General features: G+C 35.9%; 2 protein-coding genes and 1 pseudogene across 2 annotated transcripts; all 3 read right to left on the bottom strand.

Moving 5' to 3' along the window:
• Positions 1 to 2395: 2395 nt before the first annotated feature.
• On the bottom strand, positions 2396 to 3202 carry LOC142633023 (uncharacterized). Its single transcript, XM_075807312.1, has 2 exons — positions 2984 to 3202; positions 2396 to 2926 (listed from the first exon to the last, which is right to left on the bottom strand). Exons 1-2 carry the CDS (start codon positions 3200 to 3202, stop codon positions 2396 to 2398), a joined length of 750 nt encoding a protein of 249 aa, XP_075663427.1.
• Positions 3203 to 3220: 18 nt separating this feature from the next.
• Positions 3221 to 4543, bottom strand: LOC142633022 (uncharacterized). The gene is made up of 2 exons (XM_075807311.1): positions 4407 to 4543; positions 3221 to 4250 (listed from the first exon to the last, which is right to left on the bottom strand). The coding sequence occupies exons 1-2, from the start codon at positions 4541 to 4543 to the stop codon at positions 3221 to 3223; spliced, it is 1167 nt and encodes a 388-aa protein (XP_075663426.1).
• A 12243-nt stretch (positions 4544 to 16786) lies between these two features.
• On the bottom strand, positions 16787 to 19950 carry LOC142630806 (putative F-box/LRR-repeat protein At5g54820; annotated as a pseudogene).
• Between the last annotated feature and the right edge of the window lie 2600 nt (positions 19951 to 22550).

Below are 22550 nucleotides of genomic sequence, written 5' to 3'. Positions count from 1 at the left end.
ATCTTAAGTAGTGTTCGATTTGTCACATTCGTCTGTCCATTTGCCTGTGGATGTCCTAGGGACGAGAACTGGTTCTTGATCCCTAGGCTCGAACATAAATCACTGAAGCTTTGGCTGTTAAATTGCCACCCATTACCTGATATGATCATTCGTGGAATCCCAAACCGATAGATTATGCTCTTCCATACGAAGTTCTGGATTCTAGTTTCGGTGATGGTTACCAGCGCCTCTGCTTCGACCCACTTCGTGAAGTAATCAATGGCGACCAGTAGGAATTTTACTTGTCCTTTACCTTGAGGCAACGGACCAACGATGTCGATTCCCCACTGTGCAAAGGGCCAAGGGGAGGATGTCGTCGTCAGTTTCTCTGTTGGAAGGCGTTGGACATTCCTAAATCTTTGGCACTTGTCGCACTTTTTGACGAGCTCCCTTGCGTCTACCTTCATTGTAGGCTAGAAATAACCTGTTCTGATGATTTTACTTACCAATGATCTGGGGCCTGCATGATTTCCGCAAACTCCTTCATGGATCTCCTTTAGAATATACTTGGCTTCTTCTTCGTCAACACACTTTAGGTAGGGCATGGAAAAGCCTTTCTTGTATAGTGCGTTTTTTAGGATCGTGAATCTTGTCGCTCTCTTCCTGACCTTCCTAGCCTCTTTGATGTCTTGAGGGAGGTGCCCATCCTGGAGAAAGGATATGATCGGTGACATCTAGCTACTTGTGTTCTGGATTGCAAATGTGGAGACTTCATCGATGCTTGGGCGTTTCTGGACCTCCATCTCCAAGCCTAGGCTGGTTATCCCTTCTTCTGACGATGCCAGTCTCGCAACTTCATCTGCTGCCATGTTCTAGCTTCTGGGGACCTGTATGAATTCTACTCTATTAAATTCTTAGGTCAGACGCTTCGTCAGCCATAGGTATTTCTGCATTCTTTCCTCCTTTGCTTCATATTCCCCCTAAAGTTGCCTTATTACTAGCTTGGAATCACTCTAGATTAGCAGGTTCTTAGCTTCTAGTGCTTTTCCGAGTCTTAACCCCGTCAGTACTCCTTCGTACTCTGCCTCGTTGTTGGTGGCCTGGTATTGCAACTGAACTCCATATCTAAGTATTTCTCCGTCAGGAGTGGTTATGACGACCCCAACTCCCCCCCTCCTTTGGGCTGACGAACCATCGGTCTGTATCATCCACCGTTTTGTTTCGTCGATGAGGTCCTTCTCGTCTGGTATGGTGAATTCGGCGATGAAGTCCGCCAAGGCTTGTGCCTTAATGGCTGTCCTGGGATGGTATTCAATGTCGAACTGGCTAAGTTCGATTGCCCACTGGACCATTCTTCTTGCTGCTTCAAGTCTGTTCATAGATCTTTTTATAGGTTGATCCGTCATTACGAGGATAGGGTTTACCTAAAAATATGGTCGTAGCTTGCGCGAAGCTACTATTAATGCAATTACAATCTTTTCAATCCTCGGGCACTTTGCTTCAGCACTTTGGAAAGCTTGACTGACATAGTAAACTGGGAGCTGCTTCTTGTCCTCTTCTCGAATTAAGGCTGAGCTCACAGCCGAGGTTGATACTGCCAGATACAAATATAAGTTTTCCCCTTCTTTGGATGGAGTTAGGAGGGGTGGACTACTCAGGTAACGCTTGAGTTCCTGAAACACTGCCTCACACTCGTCAGTTCAAGCGAATGCCTGTTTCAACGTCTTAAAGAAGGGCAGACATTTGTCCGTTGCTTTAGAGGCGAATCTACTGAGTGCGGCAATCCTTCCTGTGAGCTTCTGGACTTCTTTGACAGTCTTGGGTGATGTCATGTTGAGTATGGCCTGCACCTTCTCCGGGTTTGCTTCTATTTCTCTTTGGGACACCATGAATCCCAAGAATTTTCCTGAGGCCATGCCAAAGATACACTTGCTGGGATTCAACTTCATCTGGTATTGCTTGAGGGTGGCAAACATCTCATTCAGGTCGTCCAGATAGGCAAGTTCTTCTCTACTTTTGACGAGCATGTCATCCACGTATACTTCCATGTTCTTGCCAATCTACTTGCTAAATATTTTATTTACTAACCTCTAGTAGGTTGCTCCTGCATTTTTTAGTCCAAAGGACATTGCCCTATAGCAATAAAGCCCTTGACTTGTGATGAAAGCAGTTTTCTCTTGATCTTCTTCAGCCATTTTTATCTGATTATATCCTGAGAAAGCATCCATGAACGTCAGTAACTTATGCCCGGCTGTAAAATCCACTAGCTGCTTTATCCTTGGTAGTGGGAAACTGTCTTTTGGGCAGGCCTTGTTCAGGTCCGTGAAGTTCACACACATTCTCCACTTCCTGTTTGCCTTCTTCACTAGGACGACATTTGCAAGCCACTCAGGATAGTAAACTTCCCGAATAAAGCCTACCAACAATAGTTAAAGTCGTCTGTAATTGCTTTGTTTCGTTCAGGGGCGAAGACACGTCGCTTTTGTTGGACGGGTTTTCTTTCAGGATTTACGTTCAGCTTATGCTGAATGACTTTTGGAGATATACTTGGCATGTCCTCATAACTCCATGCGAAGACGTTCAGGTTTTCTTTAAGAAACTGAACGAGCCCTGCTCTCATTTCTGGACTCAATGTCATCCCTATTCTTGTTGTCTTTGTTGCCTCTCCTTTGACCAACTCCACTGTCTCCAGGGTTTCTATCTTGTCTTCTTCCTTCTCCTCGATCGTGTAGGTATGATTCTCTTTCGCTGCCAACACAGCTTGGTAACACTTTCTAGCCAGGACTTGGTCTCCTTTCACCTCACCAACATCGTTCTCCTTTGGGAATTTTACTTTTAGGCAGTATGTGGATATGGCTGACTTCCATCGATTGAGCGTGGGCCTCCCAATGATCACATTGTAAGACGAGGGGCAGTCTACCACCAAGAAGTCTAACTGACGGGTCAACTACCTCGAGTAGGTCCCCACTGTTACTGTCAATGTTACTATGCCTTTGAGATATACTCTGTCCCCACTGAAACTGACAAGAGGGGAGTCAAAATGACGTAGCCTTCCTAGATCTAGCTTCAGCTGCTGAAAAGCGGGAAGGTAGATGATGTCTGCGGAGCTTCCATTGTCTACAAGGATCCTCTTAGTGTTGAATCCTTCTATTGTGAGCATTATAACTAAAGGATCGTTATGAGGCTGCTTCACTCCCCTTGCATCTTCCTTGTTGAAGGACATATCTTGGTATGTCCGTCTCTACTTGAATGGGGGTATCATGTGGATGCTGTTCACTTGCCTCTGACATGTTTTCCTAAGGGATTTGAATGATCCCCCTGTGAATGGTCCCCCTACGATCGTCTTTATCTCTCCAATCATGTTCTGTAGGGGTTGGGATGTGTTATCTTTGTCTCTGGGCGAGGGCTCGCGCTGGTTTTTATTACCATCCCTGAATCTGCTAGGTTCCCCTTTCTTCACATGCTTTTGTAGTTTCGCTTTCCGTATCAACTCCTCAATCTGCTCTTTCAGATCTCGGCAGTCTTCTGTGTAGTGACCATGATCCTTATGAAATTGGCAAACCTTTTTCTTGTCTCGGACATTAGGGGATGAATGTAATGGTCTTGGCCACTTGAGGTAGTGTTCATCCTTAATCTGCGTTAAGATTTTGTCAACAGGCATAATTAGAGGGGTGAATTTTACCGTTCGAGGAGCCTTTTCGTCCTTCTGTTTATCTCCGTCATTGTTTCGTCGACCTAGACGTTCCCTTTTTTGTCCCTTACGATCATCCTCTTTCCTTCCCTCTTTTCCTGGCTTTTCTTCATCCACTATGGCAGCTAACGCATCTTTAGCATTCATATACTTTTGTGCCTTTAGGAGCATTTCTGCCATCGTCTTAGGTGGATTCTTTGCAAGCGAAACCACAAATTCTCTAGACTTCAGCCCTGCTTTAAAGGTCGTCAACTGTACTTTGTAGTTAGCGTCGTCTACCTCGAGGGTTTCTCGGGTAAAGCGTCTCACATACGACCGCAAGGTTTCTTTCTCCCCTTGTCTAATAGTGAGTAGGTGGTCTGCTGGCCTTTTAGGATGTTGTCCTCTGACGAAGTGGCGCAGAAAGGCACTGCTCAACTGTTCGAAGCTGTCGATGGACGAAGTTGGCAACTTTGTGAACCATTCCCTTGCAGCTCCTTTAAGAGTAGTAGCGAAGGAACGACACAGTATTTCGTCAGGAGGCTGTTGAAGGCCTAATGTTGTCTTGAAGGTGTTAAGGTGGTCCTGGGGATCCTTAAGCCTGTCAAACTGCTCAAGCTAGGGCAACCGAAATTTTGGTGGTACTGGGTGTTCCAAGACCGCTGTAGTGAAAGGAGAGTTCGTTGCCCTGACCATTCTATCCAGGCTCCGATCCGTCTTCTCCTTAATGGCATTCCTCAGCTTATCCATCTCCTACCTCATCTCTCGAAGGAGATCAGAGTTCTGTTCGTCTGGAGTTGTGGGCCTTCGACGGTCACTTCTTCCATGGCTATCTCCTTCATCTTCCTGGTCGTCTTTGGACTGGTTCTTCTCCTGTTGAAGCCGTAGCCTCATCTCCTGATTCTACCTGGTGAGCTCTTCAACGGTGGCCGCAAGAGCTTGAACTTGCTGAGCTAAGGCTATTGAATTCTGGTTAAATTCCATCTGAAATTTGAAGTTGGTAGAAACCACGCTTTTGAATATGAGTACGAAAATGTCGTTCCACAGATGGCGCCAAACTAATGAAGTACGAATTCATCAGTCACAATGAATGCATCCAGATGAAGCCAAGCCCTTGTCCTTGTGATTATGGTGATGATAAGACTGTTCCCTTAAAGTGGTTACCGGTGTGGTGCCTGCCACAGTGTCTCCTATGCTAAAGTCAGTATAAGGAAATCTTCCAAGTAAAACAATGCTCTAGAATTCTCAATAAATATTTTTTAAGTGTTTTTCTCATACCTTGGTTTGGCGCTTGTGACGGCCTTATATATTTCCATGGTCCCTAGCCATTGTGGTAGTCATTGCGGCTTTAATTCCTCTTTTGGTAACGTTTTGTGCTTAATAATGTGGACTTCAATGGGTGCCCAACAGTTTATACAACTGTCTCTGTAACTGCCGGAGATGTTATTGCCTATATTGAATGGCTTGGATATCTTCGTCACTGATGCGGGTATTTAATTGGCTCGTCCGAGGAGATGACCCCGTTGGTAGTGAAGACCTCATCAATAGAAGCTGGATGCGTCTGTCACATCACAAATTATGCTGCAAAATACTCATATTTTGAAACTATTTAGTAAAATGTCCATGTTTTTAGAATTTGATTTTATCAAAATTAAGTTATGTGTAAAAGTCGATATTTTCAAAATCAAGTTCTATGTTAAGTTTTATTTAAATTTAAAAAAAAATTTAAGTGACAAATTATGCATAGAACTCGTCATTGTAAATATCAAGTTCTACCTGTAACTTAATTTTGTTAAAATCGAATTTCAAAAAGAGGGGCATAACTCTAATACGATAGCATATAAAAACAAATATAAATAAGAAAATAACGATGATAGAATGATAAAAGAAAAAGAGAAAGAATATAGAAAATAAATACGGTTTAGTTGTAGATTTCTACGTCCACGACAGAAAGCCTTCATAACTAATGAAGTGTGAGCCTTCATGTTGTATTTTGTCATTTGTGTGTTGGTTCTAAAAGGACTTTAGTCGGCAACCACGCTAAACTATTCCCATATGTTATCAAAGCTACTTCAAAAATTAGAAAGAAAAGTAGACCTCTCTTGCTATTAATGCTGTTTATTTCGATGTAAAATATTTTCTGTAAAATATTTTCCCATTTTCAAGTATTTGATTGCGTGTAAAATATAGTCAAAGTTGTAAAATATTTTCCTTTGACTAAAACTTTGTGGGTAAAAATTTGTAAAATATTTTACCAAAAAAGCAAGTGTAAAATATTTTACAAAAATCTCACAGCCTCACACTCGACTCCTTCTCCCTTTCTCATTCTTTACTCATCCTCTCTCACACTTGCCCAAACTAGCAACAACACCCATCGGCACACCACTCTTCGCCTTCACTTCGCCAGCACCCTTCGCCGCCCTTGACCTCCATTTTGGTGGCACCACCATCAGATCTCGGTCTGTTATGTCATCGAAGAAGTCGTCGTAAGAGGCTCGAGGTGAGCCTTATCACTGCTGCTCCATTGCTCGTTGCTTGGATTTGGTTTTGAAAGCTAGAAATGCCACTGCTAAGATCTTTGATCTAGAATCGCTGAGAGTGAGTGGGATTTTCGTTCCTTCACGATCTGGGTTTCTGGGATGGCTTAGGGGTTGCGGTGGGTGGCTGGGTGGGTTTGTGGGTAGTGGTGGTTAGGCGGGCTACGGTGGCTAGCTGGCTTTTGTTGATTTTTTCTCTCCTATTTGTGATTTAGGTGGCTGGTGGTGACTGGGTTTGTGGTGGTTGGTGGTTGTTGGTTTGTATTTGCATTTTCTATTATTGAGGTCAATCCAAACACTTGAAATTTTTTTCCTGAAAATGTTTACATGTAAAATTTTTTACATGTAAAATATTTTACATTTGAAAACTTTTTATGTCGAAATAAATGGAGCATAAGTAGCAATTATATGTGTGTGTGTTTCTATATATATATATATATATATAAAAGTAGCAATTAGGCAATTGATTATTACCTTTAGGGAAATGTGTTGTCCACAATAAGTCAATAATTTTATTAGGTATATGGCTTATCTTCAACTTGTTCAACCTTACATGGTCACACTACCAGGATAATATGGAATTATTTGTGAATGGTTCTCTTTAAATCTTAATGGTATTGTTTTTATTTATTTGTTTTTTACTATTGATATAGTGATAATGATTGGCCTCCTACTTCTAAAATTATTAGAGGCACCAATTTATATACATACATACATACATACATACATAATCAAAATTTCTGAAACTCTCACAATTTTTCACGTCAGCACAATATTTAAATAAAATTATTTTTGTTTAGTCCAAACTTAAGAAGGAGTAAAACTCTATTTCTCTAACAAGTTCAACTTAAACTCAAATTCATCATTATCATTTTTTTAAACAAAATTAATTTTGTTTAGTTCAAACTTAATAAGGAGTGAAACTCTATTTCTCTAACAAGTCTAACTTAAACTTAAACTCAAACTCAAACTCAAACTCAAACTCAAACGTTGATAAAAAAAAAAACTTGAATAAATCCTATATTAAGATTATCCTAAACATGGCTTTATTTGGATAAATATAAAAATTATTAACTATTGATAAAGTTCAACTTCTTTGGATAATAGAACAATTCTACTGCAACTTCTTTAAAAAGTAATTTTCGTACATAAACCACCAAACTCTTTTTAGCTGTTTTTTACAAGATAAAATAACTTGCAATAATTGAAATTATTCTTTTGAATGTAACCTATCTTTCTTTTATATTTATCTATTGTTTAGTCATATATATATTTTATTTTGTTTCAATAGTTTTTAAGCAGTAAATCATTTGCTCCTTTAATATTTTTTGGCCATTTAGAAGTTTTAATATCTAAATTTTTGAGTTATTTTTTTGCAGTATTTGAAATTTTCTGACAAATTTTTTTGTAAACCATTGCACATTCAAGCAATGACTTCTTTACAAATTGTAACACAAATTGAAGTCATACAAGAGCAAATCATGCAATGGTGTAGTTTCTTAATCAATTTAAAATTTTATAAAATTATTTTAGTTTACCGCACAAATATATAGGTTCCCATACATAGCATGGATTAGCGACTAATTCATTATAAATTCAAAAGTAACTCGAGGCACCATTTTTTTTTCTGATAAAAAAAAAACCACAGACTTGATGTTGGAATTTGTTTGCTAGATTTAAGGAATTACTTTAGTTTGATGTATTGTTGATGTGTCTTGATATCTAATGCACTTCAACTATTTGACAAGGTGGTATATTCAAGCTTATGAGAGCATTCCCATCCGAAATTTTCAAACTATTCTATTTTACTATCTCAAAACTTACTTTATCATTTATACCATATCATTTTACAACACTCACAGTATCCCAAATTTTATTTCTTTTGTTACTTTATTTAAATATTCTTTTTTATTCTTTTTTTTTACTGTTTCTCTCTCTCTCTCTCTCTCTCTCTCTCTCTCTCAACCAACTCCAGCAAAACCCATTAAAACACCACCACTCACATCCCATTTAACCCACCAGACACTGGCTAGCAACCACCACCACAACCACCACGCCACCACCATGCCAACTTATAAACCTATTAAAAAAACTACCAAACCCACCAAAAAGAACCACCAACCAAAAAAAAAAAAAACACGCACACACAAACCACCATACAAAACCCACAACCCATAATCCACTGCATACCCACCATGCCCTACCCATTGCATACCCACCACGCCCCACCCACCACAGACCCACAACCACCATGCCTCCGACCACCTCGACCCAAACCCACAACCATCATGCCTCAAACCCACCACGACTCCCTACCCCCACCCACCACAGACCCACCACGCCCCACCCACCATGACCCACATTGGAAAACACACACACAATTGTTGAGGAAAACCCAAATCAACCAGGTAAATCACAACAAATCTAAAACCCAAACCCAAAACCCACTCCCACACAAATCAAAATCCTATTACCACAAAATACCCACATCCGTTGCCACCACTGTGCCACATCACAAATCAACACACACCACAAACCCCCTCTGCAACCACAGACCACCGACTCAGACCCACTTTGCCACCACTGCCACACAACCCACGCCGCCACCACAGGGAAGACGACTTCGTATTGAAGGACCCACGCCTACCTTTGGCGCTACCACCACCACATGGGGTTTTGGGTTTGAGAAAAATGAGGTTTTGGGTTTAAGGAGAAGAGAGAGCAAAGATGAGAAGACAAAATGTTTTGGAGAGAGAGAGAGAAGATGAGAAAATAAAGAGAGAGAAAGTGGTGTGGTTTTATTGGTGAGAATAAAAAAATAATTTTTTTTTTACAATGCTGCTACAATACCATCGTAAATTTACGATGGTATTGTAGCAGTATTGCAATTTTTTTTGCCATTCTAACCATTTGGCAGTCCGGGTGTTGGGTGGTTTTTGAGCTTTAATGCTAAATCTGTCCTACATATGGCATTTGAGTATTCTTCGACGTAATACCCTCCTAAAATCAGAAAGTTATACCCTGTATAGGGTATAAGGTATATGACAAATTTGTTTCTTGGTATGTATCTTATCATTATAGTAGGGATAAGATATAGGACATTCCGACCTAGGGTTGAATTGATAATTCCAAAATTCAAAGACATGTCCTTTTCTAGGTTGGAATCTGTGGTTAATATGGTTGGGAGGGAAGGCCAACCATGGGTCCAATTTGTACTAGGGTGACCAATAATTTAGCATTTTGCTGGCCAATGATAAATGAGGAAATTCATACAAAAAAGGGTAATTGATAAATCTAAAATCATAATATTTTCATAATCAGTGAAATGTCAAGTTATTAATGATAGACAATAAAATTTTATCAATGATAAACTCACATAAAAATTAATGACAACTTACATATTTAACGGTTACGAAAAATAAAATGTTATGTTTGTATATAGCATCACTCTAACGTGGTTGTTTTGTGGCTAGCAATCATTTCCATCAATGGATGTTACATTTGTTTCCCTTTTTGTTATTGCTTAGGAAAATCAAACTCTTAGGAGTTGTTAGATCAAACCTCAACTTGGCTTTCAAGGAGCTGGAGACACAAAACCAAGAGCCTTTGACTAGTATTACAAATGTTTTCAGCTACTCATAGATTTAAAAAAGAAGAAGGAATTAATCTAAAGTCTAAACCACCAATAATTATCAACAAATATGGTCAATTCATTTTGTGTGCTTTTGGTTTTTGTTGTGTGGTGGATGGATCTCACACCTAAAAGTCTTAGAACATTGTGGTGAAAGTGATAGGTGGCTAGACATAGAAACATTTGCATATAAATTGTTGCTTTTGTCATTATCTTGCAATTTGAACACTACCATTTGGTATTACTACATTTTAACCTTCCTATTATGAAATGGACATCTTGAATTTAAACATTTTTTTGTTTGGATGGAAAGAAAAGAGTAACATTTCAATTAAGCATCATCTATTATTGTCCTTTTTCTTTCTTTTGGAAAGTGGGTAGGGGCCATAACTTGTGTTCAAATCTAAAAGACTGGAGGACCATTTCAATCTTTTTTGTTTGTTTTTGGGGTGTTAGCCTGTTAGGTATGCCTGAAAAATGTCTTTAAGTTGAGCCAGATATATAGTCTATCACTTTTGCTGGGCCATTCAATGTAATTGGTGTAAGGCCCAATTTTGGAAGATGTTAGCAAACAACTACAGGCCTAAACCATTTCAAGGCCTAAATTTTTGGGCTCCCTTGTTAACTTAAGATGCTTCCCTATGGGCAAGTTAAAAGAAGCACAAGTCCAACCAATCCAGATGGGATGTTGTGCAACTTCTTTCTTCCTCAGTTCTTTTTATCCACAAGTCCAAACATGAGAGAAAGAGAGAGAGAGGATAGGATGCTGATAAATTTTTTTTTTAAAGGGAGAGGAGAGAAAAACTGTTTTGGAAGGAATTTAAGTATTAGATTTAATAAATTATTTCCTTTGAATTTATTTTTTGAAGAGTATTGATTTTGAATAAATAAATATGTTAATTCATGCCAATATGACAAACTATTTATTTTAAAGAATTTCACTTAATGGTTTGAAATAAAATTTCTCCAATTCAGTTTAGAATAAAATTTTGTCCTCAAAGAAACATGATTGAAGGTTTTCCAAATTATTTCATGTGTATTTTTTTTAATTATTATTTTAAAATTTTAGATACAATAGTCTATATCTTAATATATATTCTTTTTCTTAATATATATCGATCCTAATGACATGAGCTATATTCTTCTTCTTTATTTTTTCTTTTGTTACATTTCAGAGTTAGACAAACGGTATCAAAATCAAAGGTTGCCATATCAGAAAAATGATACGTGTCATGTGTGTGTGTGTGTGTATATGTATATGCACACAATTCTACAAAGGATAGCATGACAGGATTTGTTTTGTTTTGGATTTTTTTTGGGATTTCTTGATTCCATTTAAGATAAACAAAGCAAAGACTATTAACTTAGTTCGTTTGCTTTAAGAAGTTTAGGTAAGGTATTAATCAATCATAGACCCAGGACCAGGACTACTCCAACCATTACAAAACTGTGGAACACTTCTCTGTAAGGCTCAATAGTATTTGGGACCCCATAACAATGAAAGATCAAACACCTAACGAAGAAAAGATCTAAATAAGTTAATATAGCAATGGAGTTTGGTTGGCTAAGTTCATTATGAAACCTGTGCAGGGTCAAACCAACCGAAAAGCCTTGTTCCCAGAATGGCAAACATCCCATTTTCTGAAACCATGGCCCTGCATGCTTAGAATTATGGGATAGGTCATGGCCTCGTGCTCTCCATTCTACTACTGCTTGTCTGTTTCAATCACAACAAAAGTCAGTCATCAGCTTATGAAGCTTGGCACCTTGCTGTTCATTGATACTCTGTATTTACAGCGAACATCAATTAATGCATGGTCTCCACAAGCTTATCAAAAACAGGAAAATGAGACGAGAAAGTCTAGGGACACAATTTTTGCACAGGAACTTGTTAAAGTGGTAAACTGTGAGTGATAGAAAAACAGTATTCGGTGCATGTGAAATTGATAGTCCACATGTTTAGTAAGTTGTGGCAAAATTTGTGTCAGTACCCGGCTCTTCTAACGCTCTTATTTTACTTCTGTTTGAGTAATATTTACTTCATTTTTATGTAATTATTAAGCTGTTTGATAATTTATTTCCATACATGTGTGAGGGGTGGAAGATGCCAATCGGCTTATGTAGGTGCTACATGGTTCTTCACTTGATTATTGTGTGAAATAAGGAATTTTGGCAAAATCATTCATAAGCATCTTTGAATAGACATTGGATGAAGTACATTATGTCAGTCATATTCTTTGTTTTGGATCTGAAAGTTTGTTTCCATATATACTACTTTCTAGTTTCTACATGATATGGCTTTAAGTAGGCTGATCAATAATAACATATAAATGTTGCAAATGACCTTTTTTTTTGCTAGGACTAAGGTTAGTGCTTGGGGAAAAAATAATAGAATTTATCAGTACTAAGCAAAGTGGAATGGAATTTTCATCCTTTCGAGAACAAATCACACGTAAAGGCCAGTCAAATTAGACAAAGGGAGATGTACCTCTACTTTAACATTTTACTTAATACAAAATTCCCACAAAACAATACACTGAAGATTCATGCTTACACTGATGCACTCCATTTTTTAAAGTTTATGTGAACCTCGAAAAGAATGAAGTGTAATTTTATCCCTAATCTAATTCTAATTAAAGCCAAAAGGATATAGTAATACTTAAAGTTTGCTTGGGTTAGCTTTTTGTTGAAACATTTATTTAATTATTAAATGTTGATAAAAGTACAGTTGTACTTTAAAAATTGGACTTGTAAAAATTATACATATGCGCAAAAAAAAAAAAAAAAAAAAATCAAACTCAATATTATTAGTACATGAAATTGAATCATTAAATATATCTAATTAATATAATTCGTTTTTTATAGATAGGATAGTATTTCAAATTTATGATGTTCAGTTTATGATAATTGTTTTTTTTATTATTAGATTAAGCTAGATACTAATTGATTTTTGGTGTATTGAAGATTAAACTCCAAATATCTTATTATTTAACAATAAAAGACTTTACTAGTTGAAGTATTCAGAGCTCGCAACATGATTATTATTATCCATATATATTAAGAAAAAACATATATAGAAAAACAAATAAAAGAAACTGTGGGCAAAGATAATTAGATAATGGAAAAAATTCTCTTTGGGGTCTGCGGAAGAGGGTCAGACTCACTCAACTAGGACGAGAACCTGGACACATGCTCACATGGCTCTGCACATGAAAGGGCTCTACCACTCATGAAGTAACGACAAGGACTAGCTGAGCAAACTCTATTGAGGCACAGACTTGAAAAATATAACAATTTAGCCTCTGTTTTTGGCATTTCATGCGTTGATTAATTTTCCTTTGTTTATATTCTTTATTTGCTTCTTAAGGATATTCTGAAGACATTTTTGTTATTTAAACATAAAATTCAATCATAAAAAATAATTGCCTTTGTCTGATCATGATAATACATGGTTGTTAAGGAAATTAGTCTTTCTTATATATCAGTATGCGTATTAAAAGACTAGCTTCTAAACTATATATATACTAGTATTAATTGATTAAATTTATTAACACCAGCTATAATAACAGCTAAGAAGATACTAACTAATTTATCAATGATAGGGGATTCAAAGAGAATCCAATGCCTATTTCCAAAACCATACAGCTATGATGACACATGTGATGATGATAGCTAAAGTTCTAAAGACATGTTTTTTGTTTTAAATTAAGTTCAAATTATCTTGGTGCAACATTAGATATTGCAGATTTTTGGTAATCTCTACTAAATTGAATTGTGATCTCCTATGCCCATTATTAGATATATATGGTCATAAACCAAATTAATATTTTTTATGATAAGATTGTAATAGCTATAGGCATGATTTACAAACAAATTACACAAGTTATTAAATGCTTCACCCTAAGCCAAATAACTGATCATCTGCACCCCATCTTTCCATTTAACAAACTCGGAAATATAACTATTATTTACAAAGTTTCACATTTTCTTTTGTGTTAAATTTACAAAGCCATTGGTCAATGTCCACCTTTTATTCTATATGTATATATAGTGTTTTGCAATCCTTAATTTATTTTACTTAAAATAAGTAGAAGAGAGGGAGATTCGAACCCACATTCTCCCTATGAAGAGAATTAAATAATACCATTAAACTATAAAATTATTGGCACTTTATCAATTCTTTATTGATAGTATTATTTGTCCTTTTAACTTTCTTGCTTAGTTAGTGGTTCTTTACAAACATTTGTACAAAAATTATTTTCTTCTTAATATTATATTAATTGTAAAATTATATCTTAGGAAAGAAGTGGAGTGGGAACTCTAGGATCCCAATCTCCACACTATTTAGTAATAAAGTTCCAAGGGCATTTTGGTACCACTAAAGGCTATAAAACGAGGAGGTGCATGTATGTTGTTCCCCATGCACAAGTTGTCTTTCTTTCTCTCATACACACATTTATATATCCACTCAAAAATTCCACATTACCTATAGTGAGTTTCTCAAATAAGTCACAGGCGAAAAACAATTAGAAATGGTGTCCAAAGTTGAAGAAGCCATGAAGGGAAAGCAGCACCAACCACAGCAGCCATTTCACCAGCAGCAATTGCAGAAGCAAATGCAGTGCAACAAAGGAAAGGTCTGCAAGTTCAAGAGAAGCAGCTCCAATCTTGAAGAAGACGGCGCCTCCTCCGCCATTCTATTGCTTGCTTGCATCGTCTGTGCTCCCTCGTATGGATAAAACACATAGCCATATATAAGCTGAAGATGTCCTAACTAAGTTCCCATATATATATATGTATCCAATTTGTCTTTCTTATTTCTTCCATTCCTTCTAGCTTCCTTGCAGTTTATGTTCATTCATAGCAATAGGAATATAGATATATAGGCATATGCCTATTACTTATTAGTTCCCATACCTCTCCTTCCTCACTAAATTTGGTAACTATTCTTTATTAAACCTTTCTTCAGCTATTCTGGTTGTATGAGTTTAATAAATATCATTTAGAAGTATTTGTTATACCTTTTCTATTGCTAGAATCAAATGTGTTGTAAAATAATCATATGAAGGGTAATTGGTGTGTGAGGAACTCTTATACATCTAAAGTGAGCTACGGAAGGAATTCCAATTACATATCTCTATTGGAAATACTAGAAAGTCCCGTTCTGAAATTTTAATTGAAGTTTCATAAACGTATGCTTTTTTTTCCCTCTAGCTCATTAAAACGTAGGATTGCTCAATATAAAACAGGCCAAATTATGAGACTAAAAGCATACTCCTAAAGTCCTAATCCTAAATACTAAATAGTATTTTTGGTGGTAATCAGTATTATAGAAATAGGGATAATGGATGATGATGACCATGATGTCAACAAAGTTTTTTTTTTGGTTGAATAACCATGTCAACTACTTAACATGTGCATAAGCATTGCCATAGCATGTATCGAGAAAGCATTTCAACTGCATGTGGGGCTTGTTCCCCTCTAGTTTGGCCACTATCACGTGCAGTTCAAAACCAAAAAAAAAAAAACAAAAAAAGAGTGGACCATATATACTAAACAAAACTTTTACCTATTTCAATGGGTTTCAAACATTAAAACCCATTTCAATTAGGTCTTCGAGTTATCAACCTGCTGTCGATCGATTTTCCTTTTAGATTTGACCATTTTGAGTTGAATCAGACTAGGTTGAACGGTTTTATCCGGGTTGCAATTTACACAAAAAACTTTAGTTAATACTGATAGGCCAAAAATGTATTTACCCCTTGTGATGGATTAGTTGATTAATTAGCCAAGTTTAATTAATTAATCAAATTAACATGCAATGTACGTGGCAGCACAAACTAATCACTAATTAAATAAATAATAATGCAGTGGAAAATAAATTGACACGGTGATTTGTTTACGAATGGGGAAAAACCTCCGAGGCAAAAAACCCCACCGGGTGATTTTAAGGTCACCACTCCCGAGAATTCACTATTATCAAAACAAGTGGTTACAAGTAAAGGAATTCCAGTACCTTATACCAACCTACAGTTGAACCCTTACCCCAATACCCAATTGAACTTGTTCTGTAGTGACAATCTCTCATTGTATTGCTTGGCTCACCGGTACATGACTAACCAATAGATGCGTGGATTCCAGTATGCGACTTGATCACCAACTTGAGAAGGATGTTGGCTACAAAGTTCTTCTATTCATCACACGATGAAAATCATGAAGTTGCTTGGTCACAAAACCCTATGATGTACAAATACAACAGCTTCTTCAAGATGAACTAGGGCAACTAGGTTTCCAGTCACACTTTTCTTCACACTTGTGGAATTGTGCTCTTGTGCAATTGTGCAACCAATGACGGCCCTTAAAATAATTCTTATATATGTTTAAGGTTGTGAGAAAAGAAAGCCCAAACATACATTCACGGATTGGATGAAAATTAGTTCTGAAAAACTGAACTTCATAAATCTCGATAAATACCCTATCTATCAAGTAGCTATCAAGCCTCGGGCTGAAACAGCTTTTTTAAACCTCGATAGATTCTTGTACAGATTTGCATGGCTTTAACACTTGAACTTGAAACCTTGTTTCTTGAAGTATTAAACACATCCTAGATCTACCCAATTACAAGTAAAATGCGTTTTGTCATAGGATTAGTCAATTACATAAAATGTTAACATATATTCCTAACATGAATCACATATGTCCTAACAAATACAAATATATTAGGGATTTTCAATATCAACTACAACAATTGACATTGCTCATTTTTCAATTTGAATAACAGCATAAACAAATCAACTAGAAACAATAGAATGCACAGCCATCACTGTATAACAATTACTAGTCCATGTCACAAGTCACAACTACTTGGATATAAATCAAATATCACTTAAAAAAAACAATTCATGCTCTCTACATATTGATATATATTAACTGGCACACACCATCACTCACTAATATTAACAAGGATGATTACATTATAACAAACTTAGCTCTTGTGAGTAGTTTTTCCTTTAGCCGCTTGGCAGCTTCTCTGGCACCTTTATATATGGTGAACAAGGATTAATAACAATCTTCTCAAGGTTGACGACCCTTTCGAGTAAGTAAACAACAAGTTGAATGTATATTGTACACCTTGCAAACCCAACTATTTCCACCTCCTTGAGGTGTTCATTGGGATATTTCTTCACCTTCCTTGCTTTTCTTTTTATGTTGCGCTCGTCCAATATCAACTGTAATTGGGAAAAAGAAAATAAGAATCATGTCATGCATGCAATTGGAAAAGGAAAGTAAGGAACTTCAAAACAAAGAGCAATGAATCTTAAGGGGATTTGCGCAAGCTAATAATATAGATTAAAATCAAACAACAAATAATGATGACCGGCTATGTTCTTTGGAATCAGAAACAAATAATGATGATCAGAAGATGCAGGGTAAATTAAATCTAATGAAACTAGATTTAAAGCCATTAGGGAGGAGGTCAGAGCATGGTTAAGGGCTGTAAGAAAGTCAAGATTTCTATTCAAGATTGAGTGTTATGTGGGTGTGGAGAATAATGTTTTTAGTATTTGATAAATAGCTGCTTGTTTGCAGCTTGATGTTGCTCAGTTGTACTCTATTTTGGAGTTTATTTATTTATTTTTTTATTTTAAATTTCTTCATTGTCCCAACATAAAAATAAAAACTCTTATGCGAGAAAATGCAAAAAGTGAAGATGATGACTCCAATAGACCTGAACATTCATTTCAACACCTTTTCCTTGGAAATACATAATATAAATTCTTACAACAGATGAACAATTCGAGTTCAAAGGAGTATCTATTAAATTAAAAAAAAAAAAGGAAAATCATGAGCCAACAATAAGTGTGCAGATTGCATCACCTAGATTAAAGATTAAATAGATACAATGATTTTAAATAAATAAAGATACTCCTTTGAACTCAAATTTTCATTTTTGGAAACATTGACATTATGTGTTTCTAAGGAAAGGGTGTTGAATTGAATGTTCAATTCTATTGGAGTCATCATCTTCACTTTTCAAAGTTTAAAATGATGAAGAAATTTTTAACGAAACCCCCAAATAGATTACGACTTAGTAACGTCAATCTGCAAACAAACAACTATTGATCAAATACAGAAGATAATATTCAACTACTGATCAACTATTGGAATGGAATAATTATCACTATTCATTTGTTCAAAGTAGTATTTTTTTTTAATAGATAAAACAGTGATAAACTACAAGTCAACAATTAATGTGCAGATTGCATCGCCTAGACTAAAGATTAAAAGCTACTAGTATGCTTTGTGTGAAGTTATGAGGTAAGGATAGTCACCTCAAAAACAAATTTATGTAAAAAAGGTACTGCTTCTATTAGAGGTATTAAACCGAGGAGGTTTGATCCTTCATTTGTGCCAACTTGCACCTTAAGGTGTTTAAACTTGGTAAGAGTTTGAAATTTAGGGTCCGTTTGGTTGAAAGAGTGGAAAAGTTGGAGGATAGAAAAAATTTAGTTTTCCCTTATGTGTGTTTGGTTGGAGGGTGAAAAAGTGAGAGGATGGAAAACTTTTTTGTTTGGTTGGAGAGAAAAATGGGAGGATGAAAAATATAGTTTATATAAATTGACTATTATATCATTATTATATAATAGTGGGAAAGTGAGAGGGGTAGGTGAGTGTAATAAAGTGGGGGTATTCGTGTAAAATGCATTTTTCATCACTTTTCCCTCCTTATTTTCCACCCAATTTGGGAAGATAAAAAAAGTAGGCACAGGAGGGAAAACTTTCTCCCTTATTTTCTGTCTTTCATATTTTCTTTCCTCAATCAAACAGTGAAAAACAACATTTTTCACCCTATTTTTCTCTCCTTATTTTCCATCATTTCTATTTTCACCCCAACCAAACACACTCTAAGAGTATTTAACACCAGGTTGAAAAAAAAAAAAAATACAAGAGATGAGAGAACAGTGTGTAAAACTAAAACACATATATGTAAGAGATTGGAAACGAATTTGATGTGCTTACATAATTATAGTGAACCTTAAGTGTCAAACTCTCTAGCCAATAAAGGTAGCTTGAAAGAGAGCCAAATGCATAATATATAGGAAGCAAATACATCCCACCAATACATACATCTAGAAGACAAGGTGCAGAATGAACATGCAGTCTTATTAATTTACCAACATAGCCAAAAGACTCAAGATTTGGAGCATTAATCTCAATACTTTCAAATTCTAAACAACGTATCATGTGTAACTGTGTAAGTACTTCAACTTCAAAGATGAACTGTAAATCTTCGGATTCACTAGATCTTTAAAAACGATCGACATGTAATCTTTCAAGCAAGGGACAATTGGAAAGGAAGTGCTTCAGAAGCTCTCCAGTTAAGCGTATGTATTTTAGAGTGAGGGATGTGAGGGACTTGATGCAAGTTTTCTCGCTTGTAAAACGCTCATTTGGAAACGTATAACATCTTGTACGTTTGTATGACTCTGCTGCTGTAAAGTCCAATTCAAGTCTCTTAATACCCTTTGAGATTGCAAAGTCGATCTATCCATCAACATGACTTTTAGAACCATCATTAAACTCAAAACAAACTCTGAACACATCTATAGTTGAGACTTGATATGATTTTAAAGTATGGTTCACCAACTATTAAAATTTCTCCCTTTCAAAATTCAATCCTTTCTTTCCTTCCGTAATTTCCCACATTGTATATAGACCATCAAAGTCCAAACTACCAATAAAGAATGGGCTCAAATATTTCCATCTATGGGAAAGAACACTAGTTCTAAATGCTTCCTTGGGCGTCAAGAAAGAAAGAACAGATATAAACATTTCATCTGGCAACTGACTTATCCTATCCTCCTCTATCGTCTTTTTCGCAGACACCAAATACACACAAGGAAAAAAGTAAAGCATATCTTTGCCAAAGAATTCAACATTAGAAACAGTTTTTCTAACATGGAGCTAGGTTGTTATTATTATTATTATTATTTATAGCAGTTAAGGATCCTAGAAATTGTAGAAAACTTCAAATTCAGCACTACAAAGTACAAAAATAACTTTTTTCTTTTTGGGTGTGTGTTGAAAGATATGATTTTTACCATGTTGGAAGGCAGCATTGTCTTCTCCATTTAGATATGAATTTGAATAGAGAACTGATAATTAGGGAAACAAAAAAGTAGAGTTAATCATGGGATTAAGAACAAATTGATGCCAACAATACAAGCAAAGGCAAAGGTCGAGACTTGTGGACTAGATTTCAGTAAATCTATGTATGTTCTTCCAACAAACGAAGGAGAAAAACTGAGGAAGAAGTAATCTTTTACTTCAAAACATGGAAACACAGGAAAGTACCTTGTGGGGTGTGTCTCTTTTCCTTCTCCAAGTCTCCGACGATGATGAAAATTTGAATAGAAGAGAGAGGGGGAAAGAAAAGAAGGGTTGATGAAGTGAAGTTGGGTGCAAATATAATAACACTAATAATAAAAATACAATACACACTAACCACAATTTTTTTTTTAAATAAAATAAATTTACACTTTTCCACCTTAATTATCACTCCAATTACATTTAACTTTTGGATTATTGAAACACACAATACACAACGCAATTGACAGTCTAAAGTTATAATTAATTAATTATGTTTCAATACACAAAGCAACTGACATCCTAAAGTTATACTAATTAATTAATTATGTTTCAATAGGGATAAGTTGGTTTTCCAATACTAAATTTTGTTAGAATAAATTGCAAAATAGACAATAGAGGATTAGTATCTTTAAAAAGTTGAGTGTTGCGTTTTAATAGTTGAGGGGTTAAGTATAATTGGAGTAATAGTTTATGTGGAAAAATGTAATTTACCCTTAAACAAATACAACTCGTACTAATTACTATTGGCTAGCTGAAGCCATGAGTACAAATAAGACTAAACATAGAAGGTTCTCTTGTTTAGAACTCAGGGACAAAATGATAAAACTAGTAATGAAAAGTCGAATGCTCTCATAATGGGACTGAACTTCATATATATATATATATGTTAAGGCTAGAACTAGGGGCTCCCTGGTTTATACACAGACATCAGTCCACCACAAATTTGTACTCTAGAGAAGGCAAATAGCTATCTCAATCTAAAAATAAGTGATTGTAAAACTGAACATCATCGAAAAAGTGAATTTGATGAAGCACGCCTTATCTTGAATCCTTATGCTCAATTTTGAAATGAAAAATATTCTTCATATTTCACAAAAGGTAGTGCTAGCTAGTCCTTTGTCTGTACCACAATTTTGGTCCATCGCATTACATTCTTCATTTTCACAAGCTGTATGCCCTGTATTAGTTGAATTACATTCTTCATGGCTCATTGGAAGATCCTAGGAAAATAAGTAGTCTTTCTTGTCGAGACTGTGAAATCTTCTCTTAAAATTGTATGGCAATTAGCTCAAAAGCTAGACCATTGATGTCATAGCCTTAACTTTTTTTCTGGTTCTTTCATAAGAATGAGGACACTTCTAATTCTGGTTCTTTCATAAGAATGAGGCTGATTCTTTTTACCTTGTGCATCCATTCAGTGAAAACCATATTGCGTATCCTTTTTTTTGTTGTTGCTAATCTTATATTGCTTATCCTTTATTGTTTATAAAACCTTCTTTTTTATTAATATCCTTCAGTATCCATATGTTATTTGTAGGAGGAAAAAGACCAAGTGAAGAATCTATTCCTATCCGTTTCATATCCATACGTTATTAGTATTTATTGCAACTTTTTCCAGTGCTTTTGGGCTAAGACCAAGTGAAGAATCTATTCCTATCCGTTTAATATCTAATAATAGGCCCATTGGGTCACTGATCAGATAAAAAAAGAAAAGAAAGAAAAGTGGCCCATTGGTTCATATTATCTTAAATTGATTTCTTTTAGGGGGAAGCCCATCAGAGTAGCTTGTTCAAGGGTTACAACTTACAAAGTTACAATATTGCAACAATGGTAGGACCATAATAAATTACACAATTTTTGCCACAATTTGCCATCTGTCAAGTTGTGAAAGGTAAATGTGATAAAAGTTATGTAATTTATTGTGGTCTTAGTATTTTTCGTGATAGTAGATACTATTATAAGGCAAGAAATAAATTAGATATTGACGTGTTGTAAACTCGTATACCTTTTTCTTTCCTCCTAGCCATTGCACTTGTTCCTTTTGTTCACCTCTCCTGACATCCTACATTTATCCCATTTAATCCATTAATTTCAAGCTATCCCATCCTTCTTTTTCCGTTGTTTCCCACCCATTTATTTGACCTTTCAAATCATTGTTCTAACCCTAGCTTTTCGACCAATTCTTAAGTATTTTAACCCTCCTTTATCATATAGAGGGTCTCCTTGTCTTAATCTTCTACCAGTTTTAAATTGTTCCGACTTAACACAATTAATCAAGACTTCAAAAGAGATCACACACAAGACTCCAACTGATGAAGACATCAACCCGAATTGAACCAATTAATTAGCCACCTTGAGGAAATTCCAATTAACTCTATCATAGGCCTTTTGCAAGTCTAATTTGATAGCCATTTGTCTCGCTTTTACTTTTTTCACTTTAAAACTATGAAGCACCTCTTGGACCATTACTTGGTTATCCACAAATCCACCTACCAGGGATGAAAGCCTGACTGACATGAGAAAATCAAGCTTTTGGAGTAGGGGTTTGATTCTAGACACCATCAACTAAGCTAGATTTGTA

This window comes from Castanea sativa, chromosome 4 (assembly GCF_040712315.1).
Source record: "Castanea sativa cultivar Marrone di Chiusa Pesio chromosome 4, ASM4071231v1".
Lineage (NCBI taxonomy): Eukaryota > Viridiplantae > Streptophyta > Magnoliopsida > Fagales > Fagaceae > Castanea > Castanea sativa.
The sequence above is the reverse complement of the archived record's forward strand: the minus strand, read 5'-3'. Positions and strand labels throughout refer to the sequence as shown.